A 17,337-nucleotide genomic window follows, 5' to 3' on the forward strand; every position below is an offset into this window, starting at 1 on the left:
TAACATGAATTCTAACAAAAATCTTGAGAGAAACATCTCAAAAATCACATGACCATCTATAAATATATTCACTCTGACAGTGCCTGAAGTCAGGAGGCTTCAGTTACCTTCACACAACCCGTAGAGATCATGGCCCGGCTTCTCTGCTGTTACATTATCTGAAACTGTATTCCATCATATTCTCCGGGAGTGTAAAATTGGGTCGGGGGTTTAATTTTGTAGCTTGCGTTCCGCTGTTGGAAGATAATGGGAGATTAGCTGAGAGGTTTTTGTTCCGTGTGTCTCAGAAAGCACAATGGCTGTTCCTCGACCAGGCCCCTTTAAGAAAAGGTCACATGAAGTGGTGGAGAGCTGTGAGAGCTGCACCACTCTAGCTCCCCTGCTGTTTATCTAGCTGACCGGGCCAATCAGTCTGGCCTTTTACAGCCCAAACAATGGCGGGTCTGGCGGCCCACTTTCCCACTGATGAGCAGTTTTATCCTTCTGCAACATTTTACCTTATAATGCAGAATACTAGGCCCTTAACATTAATAATTCTGTTTGATCAGCAACTTCATTCATAATGCATCTGAGGGCAAACACTGTCCTTATAGACCTGGTTTTAATGCATCATGGCTGGGTGTTTTGATGCAAGTGAAACTCTTCTGCTGTGAGGTTTTTGCCTAGGTCTTCTCAGCTTTGAAAACCACACGTGTTATGAGAGAGAACCCACAAATGTGCAAAACAACCCCATAACCACACTTGCTAAATGAGGAATTGCTGTATATCTCAATGGCAAGTTCGTAGGAAGCTGACTTTCCTGCTATCATGGTCACTCTGACTTTTATCATTCTATAAAAAAATCGCAGTGGGAGAGGATTATGAATGTGCTTATTGCTGTGGGCAAAGTGCCCTTGAGTTTAACGGATGTAATTGCGTGTTAATCGTTTTAGTCTCTCGCACATGGACAGCAGAGTTATTTAAATGCACACACATTTAAATGACTACGGGTGCCATGTTTCTGTTTTGAAACTGAACTGTGCGCTTTTCCGATAGCACATCTTGCGCCCATATTCATTTTTGGCAGGGCATTCTATCTTTGGGGATTTCGTGTGATGAAAGTTGAGGCTTAAATAGAGGGCTTTTGAACTACTGTGACTGAGATCTGCCTTGGGCCATTGAACAAGCGCTTGGTCTCTTTTTTCATAAATGAAAGAGGTCAGTAGCTACAAAAATGAACAATAGCAAAAAAATGAACCAGACTGCTGTTTCTTTTATCACTTCCTTTTTTCCCAATTAATGCCAGTTCAGAAGTCTGAGTAATCCTGGTAGCATGCTTCATGTTAGTGGTCATTGTTTGGCTTTGGCGTGTAACCTCATGACTCAACCTTTGACTAATTTTCTGTTCTATTCTCTCTAATCTCTAAGGTATCGGCAAGAATGTCATCTGTGACCGCACGGCCACACCGCTGGATGCCTTCCGCATGATGTCAGCAGCACAGTACTACCCCAAGCTGCTGAGCATTATGGGTAATGTTCTGCGCTTTCTTCCGGCCTTCGTGCGCATGAAGGAGCTGCTAGAGGAGGGCTATGTGGGAGAACTGCTGGTCTGCGAGGCACAGGTCCACGGCGGCAGCCTCTTAGGCAAGAAGTACAACTGGAGCTGTGACGACTTGATGGGCGGTGGAGGACTTCACTCTGTGGGCAGCTACATCATCGACCTGCTCACATTCCTGACCAGCCGGCGCGCCATCAAGGTGCATGGCTTCCTCAAGACTTTCATTAAACAGACAGACCACATCAAGGGCATCAGACAGATCACCAGTGACGACTTTTGCACTTTTCAGATGGTGCTGGAGGGTGGAGCCTGCTGCACCGTGACGCTCAACTTTAACGTGCCGGGTGAGTTCCGGCAGGAGGTGGTAGTTGTTGGAACGGCTGGACGACTCACAGTGTGTGGCACTGACTTGTATGGACAAAAGAACAGTGGCATGGGAGGCCGTGAGCTACTGCTCAAGGACAGCACACCTTTAGGCAATGCCTCGCTGCCTGACAAGGCCTTCAGCGACATCCCTACGCCCTACCTCACTGGCACCATCTGCATGGTCCAGGCTATACGACAGGCCTTCCAAGGCCAGGAGGATCGGCGGACTTGGGATGGCCGGCCGCTCACCATGGCCGCCACTTTTGAGGACTGTTTATATGCTTTGTGTGTGGTGGACACAATCAAGAAGTCCAACCAGTGTGGCGAATGGCAGAACATCGTAGTGATGACGGAGGAACCTGAGGTCAGTCCAGCCTATCTGATCAGTGAGGCCATGCGACGCAGCAGGATGTCGCTGTACTGCTAGAGTTGCTTGACTGATGACTGAATAAATGTGATTGGAGTTAGAAAATGAATGACTGGAATTTAACCTGGAATTAAAACTAAGCCTGCTGAATTTTATGGTTATAAATTGAAGGAATGATCAGAAATGCAAACAGCAATATACTCTTTCTGCTTTCTCTGAACGGCACTGCTTCTGGATTAAATCACACTGGATTCATGGAAGATGAGTGGAATTTGTACAGCAGATATTTTCAACACTGGAGAATACCACTCAAAAAAAACAAAACAAAACAAAAAAAAAAACATTTAGCTGTGGCAAACATGGTTCTGTCCTTCTTGCATGAATGTGCAAACCCAGTGGGCTGTCCTGTGTATGTGTCCTGTGTGTGTAGAACATTACAAAAATCAATAGTTTGGCTGGTAGGCCTTTTAGAGAGGAACTCCCCTCTGGTCAATTACGCAATAAATCTGCCTAGATATGCTTGTGTGTCTGAAATATGAAGGAATGGCTTGTTTTTTTAGCTGCGTCTTCAGAGGACAGTGTAATCCTGGCATGCTAGCGCAAGTCTACTGTTCCTTTATGTTTTAGGTTTTAATTCTGTTCTTCAGCTCTTACATGAAGCTGGCCAGCTCGTTTCTGAGCTTGATGAATTCAACGTGTGATGCAACACCGAGCCACTCTTGCACACATAGATGAGGGCTGTAAATCACAAACAATCGAAGCGGTGGCCTCTGGTTAGTACAGCGTGGGTAGCTGTTCCAGCATGCAGCCGCCTGCACTGTTACAGTGTTGGAGTTGGAATTAATTACTATAATTATCATCTGAACAAACAAGTGGTAAATGTGGCAGACATACAACATAAAACAAAATAGTAAACACCCCTATTGTTTTACAAATTCATGGGTAGCATACACTAAGTGTCACTGAGCTGTTACATGAACAATATATAATACATTCTGTTTACAGGGTCAGATAAATAATCTGACGCAGTTTAATGCCAATTTTACACTTCGTACCTTTTCATCTGTATGCTCTGAGGTAGATTTAGGAGTTCTGATAACGTGTCATAATTACATTTTATGTCTATCATCATTCTTGCACATTCTTGAGGGCTAGATACAGCCGAGTCAATTTTGAAGCATAAAAATAGGTATACCAAAATATATTCAAAACAATGCAAAACTTCCTACGCAATGCTGTAGTGCTGTTTTGACCGGGACATGATCCTAAATGACGTATGTTTTTAGTGCATAATTTTAATAGAAGTTGAATTAGTTACTGTATTAGTTATTAGATAATTATTACATCTTACTTATTTCAAACATTGACCTACAAGCCAAAAGATTGATTTTTAATTTTGAGCTCTTTATTTGGTCTGTTATATTGGTTTATTTGGTTTAATATCTACCATTGCCTGCTGTTTCCTTTTCCTGTTTCTGTTCCAAGTTGGTAATGTACCACTTCAGGTATAAGGGTGGTATAAAAGGGTCAGATGATGGTTGTAACTGGTGATAAAAATCACAAAGGCTAACATAATGCAAAGACTCTCCACAGGATTGGTAGCAAGAACTAATTCTGATCACTGTGTCATTTGTTTGTACAGTGTAACGTCACGCTACTCGTGATGCAACGAAATGAAAGTTCTTGGCCGAAACTTGTAAAATTGCTAGATTTTTCTTAATTGGCTTTTCACACTATAAAATAAATTATAGTAATTTATTTTTCTTCTTATTTATACTTAAAAATAAGTCTTAAATGAAGACCTAGAAGTTAATGAACTATATTCACCATGGATAAACAGTTGTTTTATAGCAACTAGCATAGGAATTGTTACACATGCAGGTAGTGCTTGAAACTGTTATGCACATGCAGTATGTGGTGCACATCAAGCAGGTAATGAATCAGCTACATGTTTAGGGTTGCCAGATTGGATGCAGTTTCCAGTTCACTAGAAATCAGCCTGGAAATGTAATGATGGAAAATTACAACTACAGACCCAAGGTCGTTTCATTTTCTTTAGGCTCAGAGTGATTACAAATAGCACTATTCTCATGTAGGGGGATTGGATTTGGTACAATCGGGGATCCTTCCTAATCTGGCAACACTGTACAAGTTTCTGGTGCTGTGTTTTTAATGAATAAACATATTTGCAGTGTTACATTTTAATATGCTATATTTAATCTTAAAAAATAAAACCAACATAACTTTGCTGTTTACTTTTTGCAGCATTTGTACTCTTTCGTCTGAGAACTGGATGTGTCGCGCTTTCGGCCAAAAATTTTCAGTGGGTGAAATTTCGAAACATCCCTAGAGCTACTGTAATAAATATTATGACCGCTTATTGAACTGTTCTAAAAGTGTCATGGCAAATGAATTATCAAAGAAATTTATTTTGAGAAAGTTATTTTGACATTTCATCAATGTGAGAATTTTTTTTTTTTTTTAAGCTGCCTGTGAAAACCATCTGCTGTACATAACTACATACATTTTTATACATGCTATGCGTAATATAGACATATTTATTTTTATGTTTTGGATGTTTCACATTGAAGTAGGTATTGTGTGTCTTGTTCGAGAGGTGCATTGATGCCTTTGATTTATACGCTTCTCTGAGAGAGGTGCAGCACTTCCACTGTGATGCTACTGTTACTGTCAGTGTGTGACCAAAATCTGACTGTTTTTTTTTGTTTTGTTTTTTTCCCCCAGGTTCACGGCTTTTAATTCACACAGTATAATATATAATGGTTATATGAGACTACACAGGAAAATTGCCGTGAAAATCATCTCTGGATGTGCATATTTATAACATTTGCTTCTTAAAACGCCTCTCTTTTGCTCACTTGGTTCCTCCTGTACCTAATATTTGTGCTTGTGTGTATGCTCTTCTCATAATCCTAAACAAACTGATACAGTTTTCTGTCAGCCATTTTCAGTGACCTTTCACCTCGTTTTCCAAAACCTTTACGTTCGCTCCACTTTGTGCAAATGTACAAATACAACAACCATCAGAATGTGAATCATGACAGGTTTAGCATGGTTCATCTTCTATAGATGTTTCTAGAATGATCTTAAACTGGAAAATGTTTTCAGGTTATTTATTTCTGGGATCTCATTATGGCTAAATGAAAAGAAGCGAACCTTAATGTGTCCTACAGCCTCCATGGCTTTCTGTTTAATTACACGTCTCTACAGGTCACAGTTCCTGTTCACTTCTCGAATTGACCTGATGACTACAAATCATGTTTTCTTGGAGCTGAAATGGGCTGAAGCCTATTTGCTAGGATAGAGCCTAGGATAAAGACTGTGAGAGCTAATCCAGTTATCAGCACCGTGCGAATATCAGTAACTGTCATCAAAACAGCCTAATTTTGTGGGCGTTGTTTATGAAGTAAGATCCTCATACAATATGAACATAAAAATAAAACAGAGATGCTGATTACATAATTACAACTTTGAGGATTACATAATGAATTAATTTGATATCAGAATAGAGTGATATCAAAAAGCTTGATCTTATCTGAATTCACCTAAGGCATCCTTTCAAATTTTATTCCTCAGATATCCAGAGATGATTCATGCAGTGATATGTATTTAAAAAAAAAAAAAAAAACAGAATTATTATTGTTATTATTTATTTATTTTAAACGGGCCAGATTTTATCACCAAAAATGATGTCTTTGGAAATGGGATAAATTAAAAGATTATGTTGGTCTCTAATTTGAATATGGTTTACATCTGCTTTAAAAAAAAAAAAAAAAAAAAAAAAAAAGTTGATGTGTTAGTGTCTCCACCTTAAAGCTCTGTCCTCATACAGCTGCTGTACTAATACAGTTATGCAAATAGCATAATATTGCAGATTGCAGATGTAACTGGAATAAGTGTGTTGTTATTGTGTCATGATGAGGTTTCAACCCCAAAAAATACCATACCTGTGATTACAAATCTATTACGTTGCCAGTTATGCATTACGCTATGCTCTTTCTGAACTCTGTTGTGTTTCACCTGTACAAAATAATTCAAAAAACATTGTTGTTAGACATTACATCTATATTTGTTTGAAGTGTGTATATGTCTGCTAGCACCGCTGTTGTGTAAGAGTCTCTTTCCTTCTCTTTATGTAGCATTAGCAAACGTTGTGTAAGAAGGTGGGGGTTGGGACACGCTGAAAAGGCCGAGACTCAACGGTCCGGCTTTGGCCGCACTTCAACAGGACACACTCGGCTTTCAAAATTGATTCCGGTGAAACAAAGCTTTGATGGAAGGGTGAGTCGGAGAGAAAAAGTGAATCCTTTTACCCGTCCTTGGGAAGCAATTAATGCGTATCCTCCTCAATTCTTCCCACTCTGAATGATAAACGATCACATGGTCCTGTGTAGGATGAGTTAGTGCTATTGTTGTGGGTGACGTTTGCTCTGTGTTGCTTTAAATTACTGTGTTTAGAGAGTAGAGATGATACATGGATAGATAGGTGGACATCTACACACCTTTAACTGGCGTTGGGATGAAGAGGGTGTTGGTCTGCTCCCACTGAGAGTGGCCTGCTTCAGTATGAAAAGACTCCGAGCTCAAAGAAGAGCTTCTTCTGCTGCCCCAGACAGTAACCTAGCAACCGAATACCGCCAGCCGAAACCAGCCTTATCTTAAATGTTTTCTGCTCTCATTTTCTCAATTAAAGACGGTTATAAAGGTACTGATCTGCAGTGTAGACGTCCATTTATCTTTAATATGATTTTTATATTTTTTACCTGTTTATATTTAACAGGTGTTTAAAATAATAGTTGAGTCACCAGACTAATATTAACAAAGACCACCTGGTATGCAATATAAACCTGTATGCTCAGTGGATTGGAAGTCATTGTAACACTTCTGGTAGACTACAGATTTGTAAGATGGAAAAACAGTAATGCAGAAACACATGTTTACACACTTAGAACAAACGGTTTAAAGCTGGAGCATTAAGGGTTTATTTGGTTTGTCTTTTTTGGGGAGCCTTTAAAGGTTTTATGCAGAGCCCATACAACGAAGTATTTCCTTTTCAGAGACGGGAAGCTAAGAACCCATGACTGTCTAATGCTGTGGTTCTCAAAGTGAGGTCCGGGAACCACAGGGGTCCATGAGGAAAACAGCACATCATTATCAAAGCTGTGTTTATTGTTGAGTTCTTATAGTTATTCGCCCGTTTGACTCATCACTTGAATTAAGTGGGTTTGATACAAACCTTAATAACTGAAAAACAAGTAGGCCTGTAAGTAATATCAAGTTTCTATAGAAGGTTCAGGAATAAAAGCCTCCAATAAACAGCCAGTATATTATTGTACATGTTTGAATAAGGAGGGTAATATTTGAATATATCCTAAAATAAATCTTGACTAAGGGGATCTGTAGATTTTTTTTTTTTTTTTTTTATACAGTCAATACAGTTGGCAGCAAGATGTTTGAGAACCTTGAGAACTTGTCACCTCAATATGTTCTTGTTATCAAGCTCAAGTAAACTCCCTGGCTAAAGATAACTGAAACTGTCATAAACCAAAAATACAATCATTTTTGATTGAACTTCACCATATACGCTGATCAAGTTAAAAAAAAAAGTATCAATTTCTAGGCCACAGAGAGACTTCTGATCAGGAAGAGTCTTCAGTATGCTAAGACTGAAGCAGGATTGTTCCAGATTACTCCCACTTGTGAAAATGCAAACGTTTTAGTCAAGCCTCAGCCACACAGCGGCCTTGTGTTGAAACTACCATTTTCATTAATCCACTCACTGTGATGCCTCTGAGTGTGGTGTTGAAGATACAGAGCTTTGGGATGAAACAGTACAGGGTGTTTCTAATCAGAAGGAACACTGAGCTTTTGTTTGGCCTTTCATTCCACCTTTGCCCACCATTCTCCTCACCACAAGGGGTCAGTGTTGGTGAGCATGAGCATGGATAGTTATCTGTCATTGGCAAAATCCAACATCCAACATTCATATCACATCTCTCACACAGAAGAGATGTTTGAGAGATGAGTGGTGCTTGTGCTTTCTGTTTCCTTCAAGCAACTGAACTGCTACTGTATATTAATTTGCAGGTCTGCAGTCTTTTTTTGGTCATTCTCAACTGTCTTCTTAGAATAATCTCTGGCACGTTGTGTTTTTTAGTCAAATAACACAATAAAAGGACTAAACTGACTATCAGTAAACTACACTTGCATTGAAATGCAAAATGTAAATTCCACGTAATGATAGAAGCCTATAGGCCATGTGTAGATCACTGTTTCTCAGAGTGAGGTCTGCAGTTTTCTAAAATTTTGTTTCAGTTGTGGAAATCACAACCCACCATTACCAACGCTGTTCAATCATATTCATGATTGGGTTCTTATAGTTATCAGCCTGTTTGCCTGGTCACTTGAATTTAATTGGTTTAACATCAGAAACTCAAAAATAACTAATGTCAGGTTTGATTTAATATGTTCTGTCAGTAAAAAGCCCAGGAATAAAATGCTCTACAAAAAAAATAGTGCAAATATTATTGTACAAATTTAAATAATGAGCCTAACAGTTGTATAGTTGGATTATTGGATTATTGCTCATACATAAATCTGGAGCAGGGATCCAAAGAATTTATTTTTTTTAATAGTTAAAGGGGTCTATGGCTACAAAGGTTTTGAGAACCCCAGACGAAGACAATAAAAGCTCCAACTTGCCATTCCCGGAATTGGAAAGTACACCTGGCTAACACTTATTTGACTACTCAAATGTGTTCCTAGAGCTGTGACGCAACTCTGCTCTGGTATGACGTGCATGTCACGCACATTTCCTGGTCACCACAGGTGGCTATACGAGTCCAGTGTTTTTGAGAAAGCATTGTTATAGTCGATGCCTCTGTGGCCCCCAACTCAGACATTTGTTTGTGAATGCTGCCTATTGCATTGTCAATGTCAAAAATGGTTTTTGATGCTTCATTCTATTCATCTATTTATTGTACTATATGTATATCGTGGATGCATGGATACCTGTATATATTTTGGAGTGGCAGATGCATATTTATCGGTCTTGAACTAGAGAATGTAAACGTTTTGGTAGCATTAAAGACTATATTTTATATATCTGCTGTATGGAGGGCTGGTGGGACAAGAAAGCAGGAAAGTCCATCTGTCATATTGATTATGTTTGGCTGTTGCAAACTCTGAACATCCTGAGTTCCACTGTCCCTACACTGCAACCCTGTGTGTGTGTGTGTGTACTCATGTAAAGGTGAGCACCAGTTTATGCTTTCACGAGCGTTGAGTCTCTATGTACCAGATCGTTGTTTAGGAAATGTTACTTGTCCAGACCTGACCATTCAAGTCTCTGACGTGGTTTACAGTGTCTCATCTGATGCTGCGATTTCTATGGAATTAAAAATATGTAAACAAATGCGTGTGTGCCGTCTTCTTCGTTCACCATCTTCCTAATTACATTTTATGTAGCTAAAATGATACAGTAGAATTATTGCAAAAGTAATGGTCAGGTTTCCGTGTTTCTTACATTCATGTTGAAAACTAAATCCAAATTTCATCACCATCATCAATTTATTACAGTGGCCCATTCATAGACAATCTTGTTCATCATAAAAAAAAAAAAAAGAAAAAAAAAAGAAAAAAAAAAAAAAAAAGAAAAAAAATGTCTTCTTAAACCACACCTGCTGGAGTCTGAGGCTGTTGTCATGGAAACAGCTCTAATAACATGAGCACTACATCTTTGTCTGAAAGATATTGTACTGAAATATTACGTATTTGACTCAGGCAGCTGATAGTAAATTTCAGTGTATGACAGTGTTGGTCAATTTGTAGGTGTATGATTACTGACTGTCGTTCATCTTTCCTATGCACAATTTGTCAAGCCCCTTTACCTTCTCCATCAATACAAAGAAACTCCCTAACACTCTCACAAACAAAATGGTGCTAAACTGTACCATTCCTTGTCACTGGGGTGCTACCCTCAACGTTCCGTAGTAAAGCCTCCCAGGTAAAAGACACGACCTCGGCGACAAGGAAATACACTTTAGTACCCCTTTTTTCTGAGTATATAGGATCTCCTCTGACCAGATATTATTTGGGTGGTGAATCTCAGAACAGCAGTGACACGTGGAGCTGGTACGAGTGCATGAGGTACACTAGTGATGGGATAATGAAATGTATGTAGCCGATATAGAAGATAGGCTAACAACAATATTTTAATACTGTTTTAATTTTGTGATAATTTTACCTAATAAAGTGTACTTTGGCATCTTATCACTTTTATAATTTTTTAAAAATCACAATTTCATATTTTTGCAGCCTAGTAAAAGAATCCCTTGATGAATGCTGCCCTCTGCTGGAAAAGTCTAACCCTGCATTTTTTCATAAGCTCATTTTAATATGTATTCTGTATACTCACCAGCCATTAATAGGCCCCCCCTTAATACCTGCTCATTCATGCAATTATGCAATTATCCAAATCATATGGCAGCAGTGCAATGCATATGATTATGCAGCTACAGGTCAAGAGCTTCAGTTAATGTTCACATCAAACAGAATGAGGAATGTGTGGCATGGTTGTTGGTGGCAGATGGGTTTGACTATTTCAGTTAATGCTGATGTCCAGAGATTTTCACGGTCTCTAGAGTTTACAAAAAAACAACAACCACCCAGTGAGTGACAGTTGTGAGGGCAGAAACACCTTGAAACCTGACCATCAAAAAGACCAAGAGATGTTTTCCCAATCTTCATCTGTCCAGTTCGGGTGAGCCTGTGCCCACTGTAGCCTCAGATTCCTGTTCTTGGCTGACAGGAGTGGAACCCAATGTGGTCTTCTGCTCCTGTAGCCCATCTGCCTCAAGGTTCAATCCTTTGTGTGTTCTGAGATGCTTTTCAGCTCACCACATTTGTAAAAACGTATTATTTGAGTTACTGTAGTCTTCTTGTCAGCTCAAAACACTCTGACCATTCTCCTCTGGTCTCTCTCTCCAACAAGGTATTTTTGCATCAGAACTTGCTTTTCAAGTTTTTTTGTTTTTGAGCAAACTCTAATTTAAAAAAAAAAAAAAAAAAAAAAACAGTTTCTTAAATACTCGAAGCAGCCCATCTGCAACCAACAACTATGCCACAAAGTTACAGAGATTACACTTTTTTCCCCATTCTGATGTTTGATGTGAAGCTGAAGCTCTTGACCTTTATCTGTATTATTTTATGAATTACACTGATGCCACTTAACTGGCTGATTGAATAATTGCATGAATGGCAGGTGAGTGTATGTACTCATAATGATCAACTGGATATTCCCAATTATGGCAATATGATTCCGGTCTAAAATTCAGTGTCTTTCACTGGACTTTATTACACTTCTCCAGGATAAACAGGTTCAGAAATGAAATGATTTGAGAAATTTAAAACGGTAGTAAACAGTATCTTTCCTTGTCACTGATGTAGTTCCCTTATATTTTGTAGCTTTAATTTATAAGATATAAATCAACTTGAAATGTGGATACAGTGTGCCTTTAGAAACAACGTATGGTACATAACTGGACAATAATTACCTGTTAGAGTTAAGTGTTAAAGGTACTCTTTTCATCCTGACGCAGCCTTCTAAAAGATGGAAAAGATGCATATTAAAGATACGAAAGGCGTACGCTTGAGGATACCACCCGAGCAAAAAGGAATGGTACAAGTTCATAATACAAGGTAGTATCATATTCTCCAACAATATTTCAAATGGAGACCAACCCCTTCCTGTGAAAGATATATACTTACAAGGTTCATATTTAGGTTAGGATGGATGTTTCCTTTCAACACACACCTGCTGGGATTCAGAGACTTTCATTTCCAATGAGTGCAAGAAAATGTATATTTATACTGTACAACACATTTAATTTCTCTTTCTCTATCTCTCTCCCTCTCTGTAATGTGACTCTCCATGTTTTTATAGCTTCTCTTCCTTTCTCTAGAGACACAGTATTCTGCTGAATAAAGTCCCATTGATCCTTTTTCGTGACAAAAGCTAGTTTAACCCAGACTGATGTAAGCGTCAATATGAGAGACGCCAGGCTATTTTTCTGTCTGAGCACAGTAATATTAGATTCTTCAGATTATAAAGAATCTGAAATCATTATTATAACCAGTTAGGAATTCTCATTTATAAGTGCAATAAATGCATTTTTGTATTGTTGATGGATTTTTATTTATTTATTTTATTTTTGCCATCAAGGATATAGCTACAGGATTTTGAGTGCAATTCCAAGTGTACAGAAAGTATACTGATACTGTATGTTTGCTATGAAATGTGAAAAGAAAATCACAGAATAAAATGTGCTTATTATCCTAACTGTCTTTGATTAATGTCTTCTTCATCTATATATCTTTTTGTTCCTGTGACCCATGATCAGACTACTGGTGCTAAATTCATTTTGTGCATAGACAACAAAGGAATGGTTAAGTTGTGGCTCATGCAATGTCATTGGCTTCTGTCAACTGTCCAGAACGTTGCTGCTTTTGACTACTAGACAGAGGAGGTACAATTACTAGTATACACATTGGCCCACAGTTAATGTATAGTATAATGTATACTATAATGTATACTAGTTTTACTATACAGTATATTCTCAATCTATTCATTTGCTTCTCTGTGATTTACATCTTAAATACGTACATTTAACTGTTATATAAGTACATCTTAATTATATGTTCTGCTTGGGGTCTCGCTCACCTGAAAATCACACACTGCTGCAGAAGATGGCTCCTCATGGATAACCTACAGATCACCATTGGGTTTACTGTGGATGGTATGACACAGACACCCTAAAGATGGCTGTGGATGTTCTTCCTTGGATAGCCTAAAGACAGCAATTGGTAAGAACAGTTTACACTCAAGTCTCCATCACAGAACAGTAGATAACTTCAGTTTAATACAAGAAATTTAAAGTTAAAACTCTAATGATGCTCATACTCAAGTTCCTTTTAACACAGTTAGCACTGCTTGACTTTATAGTATGTAGTTATAGAACAGAAATTATTTATAATCACACTATCTGGTGTCACCCAGATGAAGTTCCCTTTTGAGTCTGGTTCCTCTCAAGGTTTCTTCCTCGTGTTGTCTCGGGGAGTTTTTCCTTGCCACCTCTGGCTTGCTCAATAGGGATACGTTAGAATTTTTAATTTAAATTTTATATCTGGGTTTCTGTAAAGCTGTTTTGTGACAACTTCCATTGTGAAAAGTGCTATACAAATAAAACTGAATTCAACTGAATTGAATTTACGTTTTTGCATGGTACAATGTACTAATCGGTGTGTGCCTCTGTAATTCCATTCAGGCAGATTTACGTGGCTGTGTTGCTTTGCAGTAAGGAGCTCATTTGCTGTAGAAGAACGCTGTCATATCTCTTATCTTTATAATCTAGTGGTCTTACCTTCTTTTCCATAATAACTTTTCATAATAAATCTAATCCATACAAGACATTTGATAGAAGATAATGAGATGTCTGGGATGACATTTTGTTGACAGAGAAAAATGAAACATTTTTTCCATTCACACAACACAGTTTGAGCTGAAAGGACAAGCTATTCCCAGGTCTGAGAAAATAGAAGAGAACAGGATTTTACCAGAAGCCATTAGTTGACTTTGGCTTTTTAGCTTTGCTCATCTGGGAAAACAGCAGCATGGAGCGACATGTTTTATTTGGGGAGGTCATTAAGGGACTCAAAAGAGTTCTGATCTCCTCCTCTCGGTTTCTGTCCAAATTATAGGAGGAAAAAAGTAAACCTTTTTCTCTAAACCACAGAAAAAGTCTGTCTTTATTAGATATCTCTAGCGTTTCTGCTCAGATGTTTTACAGAGTGTGACTGGGTCAGATGTACTTTTTATTATCAAAGACATACGAGACAAGCTTTTATGGAACTAAAGCAAATCTGCCTTAACCCTGATAGATCTTCTGGTCTGAAAAGAAAGGCACGATTTATTATTTCAAATCTTTGGAGCACCTCATGGTGTACTTTGGTGAATTCAGGAGACATATCTCTATTAGACCTCCTCTATATGCATCACATCTTTAATTTCAGGCTTCTGTTTAGAGAACTTTGTTCTCACTTTGTGGCATTTTGAAATAAAGAACAAGAAAAGAGCGTAAGCATTAATAAAGCAAGTTTTGTCTTTAAAAGTGACTGATATTAGAAAACTACACATACCAAACCTAAAATCTCACACAACCAAAACAGTGCCATTAAAATTACAACACGGCAGACATAAATAAAAAGGTCATGACCCTTTTTGACCATTTTTAGTTTGTGTCACATGCTCCACTCCTCAGCATTCTCTTTGGACTCATTTGGAAATGGGTCGGCTCTTTAACTCTGCTCTTTCAGGGGAACGTTGCGAGTCGTCTCGTCTCGCAATTTTTTTGTAAATATTTAGGCAATGGCATTACTGTTGCAGGCTAATTTAATCAAAATGCTTTTTTGGAAACCTCTTTTTAACATCTGAAGTAGGTATTGTGTGTCTTGTTCGAGAGGTGCATTGATGCCTTTGATTTATACGCTTCTCTGAGAGAGGTGCAGCACTTCCACTGTGATGCTACTGTTACTGTCAGTGTGTGACCAAAATCTGACTGTTTTTTTTTGTTTTGTTTTTTTCCCCCAGGTTCACGGCTTTTAATTCACACAGTATAATATATAATGGTTATATGAGACTACACAGGAAAATTGCCGTGAAAATCATCTCTGGATGTGCATATTTATAACATTTGCTTCTTAAAACGCCTCTCTTTTGCTCACTTGGTTCCTCCTGTACCTAATATTTGTGCTTGTGTGTATGCTCTTCTCATAATCCTAAACAAACTGATACAGTTTTCTGTCAGCCATTTTCAGTGACCTTTCACCTCGTTTTCCAAAACCTTTACGTTCGCTCCACTTTGTGCAAATGTACAAATACAACAACCATCAGAATGTGAATCATGACAGGTTTAGCATGGTTCATCTTCTATAGATGTTTCTAGAATGATCTTAAACTGGAAAATGTTTTCAGGTTATTTATTTCTGGGATCTCATTATGGCTAAATGAAAAGAAGCGAACCTTAATGTGTCCTACAGCCTCCATGGCTTTCTGTTTAATTACACGTCTCTACAGGTCACAGTTCCTGTTCACTTCTCGAATTGACCTGATGACTACAAATCATGTTTTCTTGGAGCTGAAATGGGCTGAAGCCTATTTGCTAGGATAGAGCCTAGGATAAAGACTGTGAGAGCTAATCCAGTTATCAGCACCGTGCGAATATCAGTAACTGTCATCAAAACAGCCTAATTTTGTGGGCGTTGTTTATGAAGTAAGATCCTCATACAATATGAACATAAAAATAAAACAGAGATGCTGATTACATAATTACAACTTTGAGGATTACATAATGAATTAATTTGATATCAGAATAGAGTGATATCAAAAAGCTTGATCTTATCTGAATTCACCTAAGGCATCCTTTCAAATTTTATTCCTCAGATATCCAGAGATGATTCATGCAGTGATATGTATATTTAAAAAAAAAAAAAAAAGAATTATTATTGTTATTATTTATTTATTTTAAACGGGCCAGATTTTATCACCAAAAATGATGTCTTTGGAAATGGGATAAATTAAAAGATTATGTTGGTCTCTAATTTGAATATGGTTTACATCTGCTTTTAAAAAAAAAAAAAAAAAAAAAAAAAAAAAGTTGATGTGTTAGTGTCTCCACCTTAAAGCTCTGTCCTCATACAGCTGCTGTACTAATACAGTTATGCAAATAGCATAATATTGCAGATTGCAGATGTAACTGGAATAAGTGTGTTGTTATTGTGTCATGATGAGGTTTCAACCCCAAAAAATACCATACCTGTGATTACAAATCTATTACGTTGCCAGTTATGCATTACGCTATGCTCTTTCTGAACTCTGTTGTGTTTCACCTGTACAAAATAATTCAAAAAACATTGTTGTTAGACATTACATCTATATTTGTTTGAAGTGTGTATATGTCTGCTAGCACCGCTGTTGTGTAAGAGTCTCTTTCCTTCTCTTTATGTAGCATTAGCAAACGTTGTGTAAGAAGGTGGGGGTTGGGACACGCTGAAAAGGCCGAGACTCAACGGTCCGGCTTTGGCCGCACTTCAACAGGACACACTCGGCTTTCAAAATTGATTCCGGTGAAACAAAGCTTTGATGGAAGGGTGAGTCGGAGAGAAAAAGTGAATCCTTTTACCCGTCCTTGGGAAGCAATTAATGCGTATCCTCCTCAATTCTTCCCACTCTGAATGATAAACGATCACATGGTCCTGTGTAGGATGAGTTAGTGCTATTGTTGTGGGTGACGTTTGCTCTGTGTTGCTTTAAATTACTGTGTTTAGAGAGTAGAGATGATACATGGATAGATAGGTGGACATCTACACACCTTTAACTGGCGTTGGGATGAAGAGGGTGTTGGTCTGCTCCCACTGAGAGTGGCCTGCTTCAGTATGAAAAGACTCCGAGCTCAAAGAAGAGCTTCTTCTGCTGCCCCAGACAGTAACCTAGCAACCGAATACCGCCAGCCGAAACCAGCCTTATCTTAAATGTTTTCTGCTCTCATTTTCTCAATTAAAGACGGTTATAAAGGTACTGATCTGCAGTGTAGACGTCCATTTATCTTTAATATGATTTTTATATTTTTTACCTGTTTATATTTAACAGGTGTTTAAAATAATAGTTGAGTCACCAGACTAATATTAACAAAGACCACCTGGTATGCAATATAAACCTGTATGCTCAGTGGATTGGAAGTCATTGTAACACTTCTGGTAGACTACAGATTTGTAAGATGGAAAAACAGTAATGCAGAAACACATGTTTACACACTTAGAACAAACGGTTTAAAGCTGGAGCATTAAGGGTTTATTTGGTTTGTCTTTTTTGGGGAGCCTTTAAAGGTTTTATGCAGAGCCCATACAACGAAGTATTTCCTTTTCAGAGACGGGAAGCTAAGAACCCATGACTGTCTAATGCTGTGGTTCTCAAAGTGAGGTCCGGGAACCA

General features: G+C 38.3%; 1 protein-coding gene and 1 long non-coding RNA gene across 2 annotated transcripts in view; one reads left to right on the forward strand and one right to left on the reverse strand.

Annotated features, from left to right (window-relative positions):
* Positions 1–9,705, forward strand: part of gfod1 (glucose-fructose oxidoreductase domain containing 1) — a 37,907-nt gene extending 28,202 nt beyond the window's left edge. Inside the window, exon 2 of the mRNA XM_026913757.3 lies at positions 1,408–9,705. Coding sequence (XP_026769558.1) covers positions 1,408–2,330 — 923 coding nt within the window. The 3' untranslated portion in view covers positions 2,331–9,705. The remainder of the gene's footprint in view (positions 1–1,407) is intronic.
* LOC113526577 (uncharacterized) overlaps positions 1–14,777 on the reverse strand; it is a 34,822-nt gene extending 20,045 nt beyond the window's left edge. Inside the window, exons 1-2 of the long non-coding RNA XR_003402789.3 lie at positions 13,012–14,777; positions 108–233 (exon numbers count right to left, since the gene is read on the reverse strand). This is a non-coding gene — a long non-coding RNA (uncharacterized LOC113526577). The remainder of the gene's footprint in view (positions 1–107; positions 234–13,011) is intronic.
* Between the last annotated feature and the right edge of the window lie 2,560 nt (positions 14,778–17,337).

The sequence above is a fragment of the Pangasianodon hypophthalmus genome, chromosome 1, assembly GCF_027358585.1.
Source record: "Pangasianodon hypophthalmus isolate fPanHyp1 chromosome 1, fPanHyp1.pri, whole genome shotgun sequence".
Taxonomy (NCBI): domain Eukaryota; kingdom Metazoa; phylum Chordata; class Actinopteri; order Siluriformes; family Pangasiidae; genus Pangasianodon; species Pangasianodon hypophthalmus.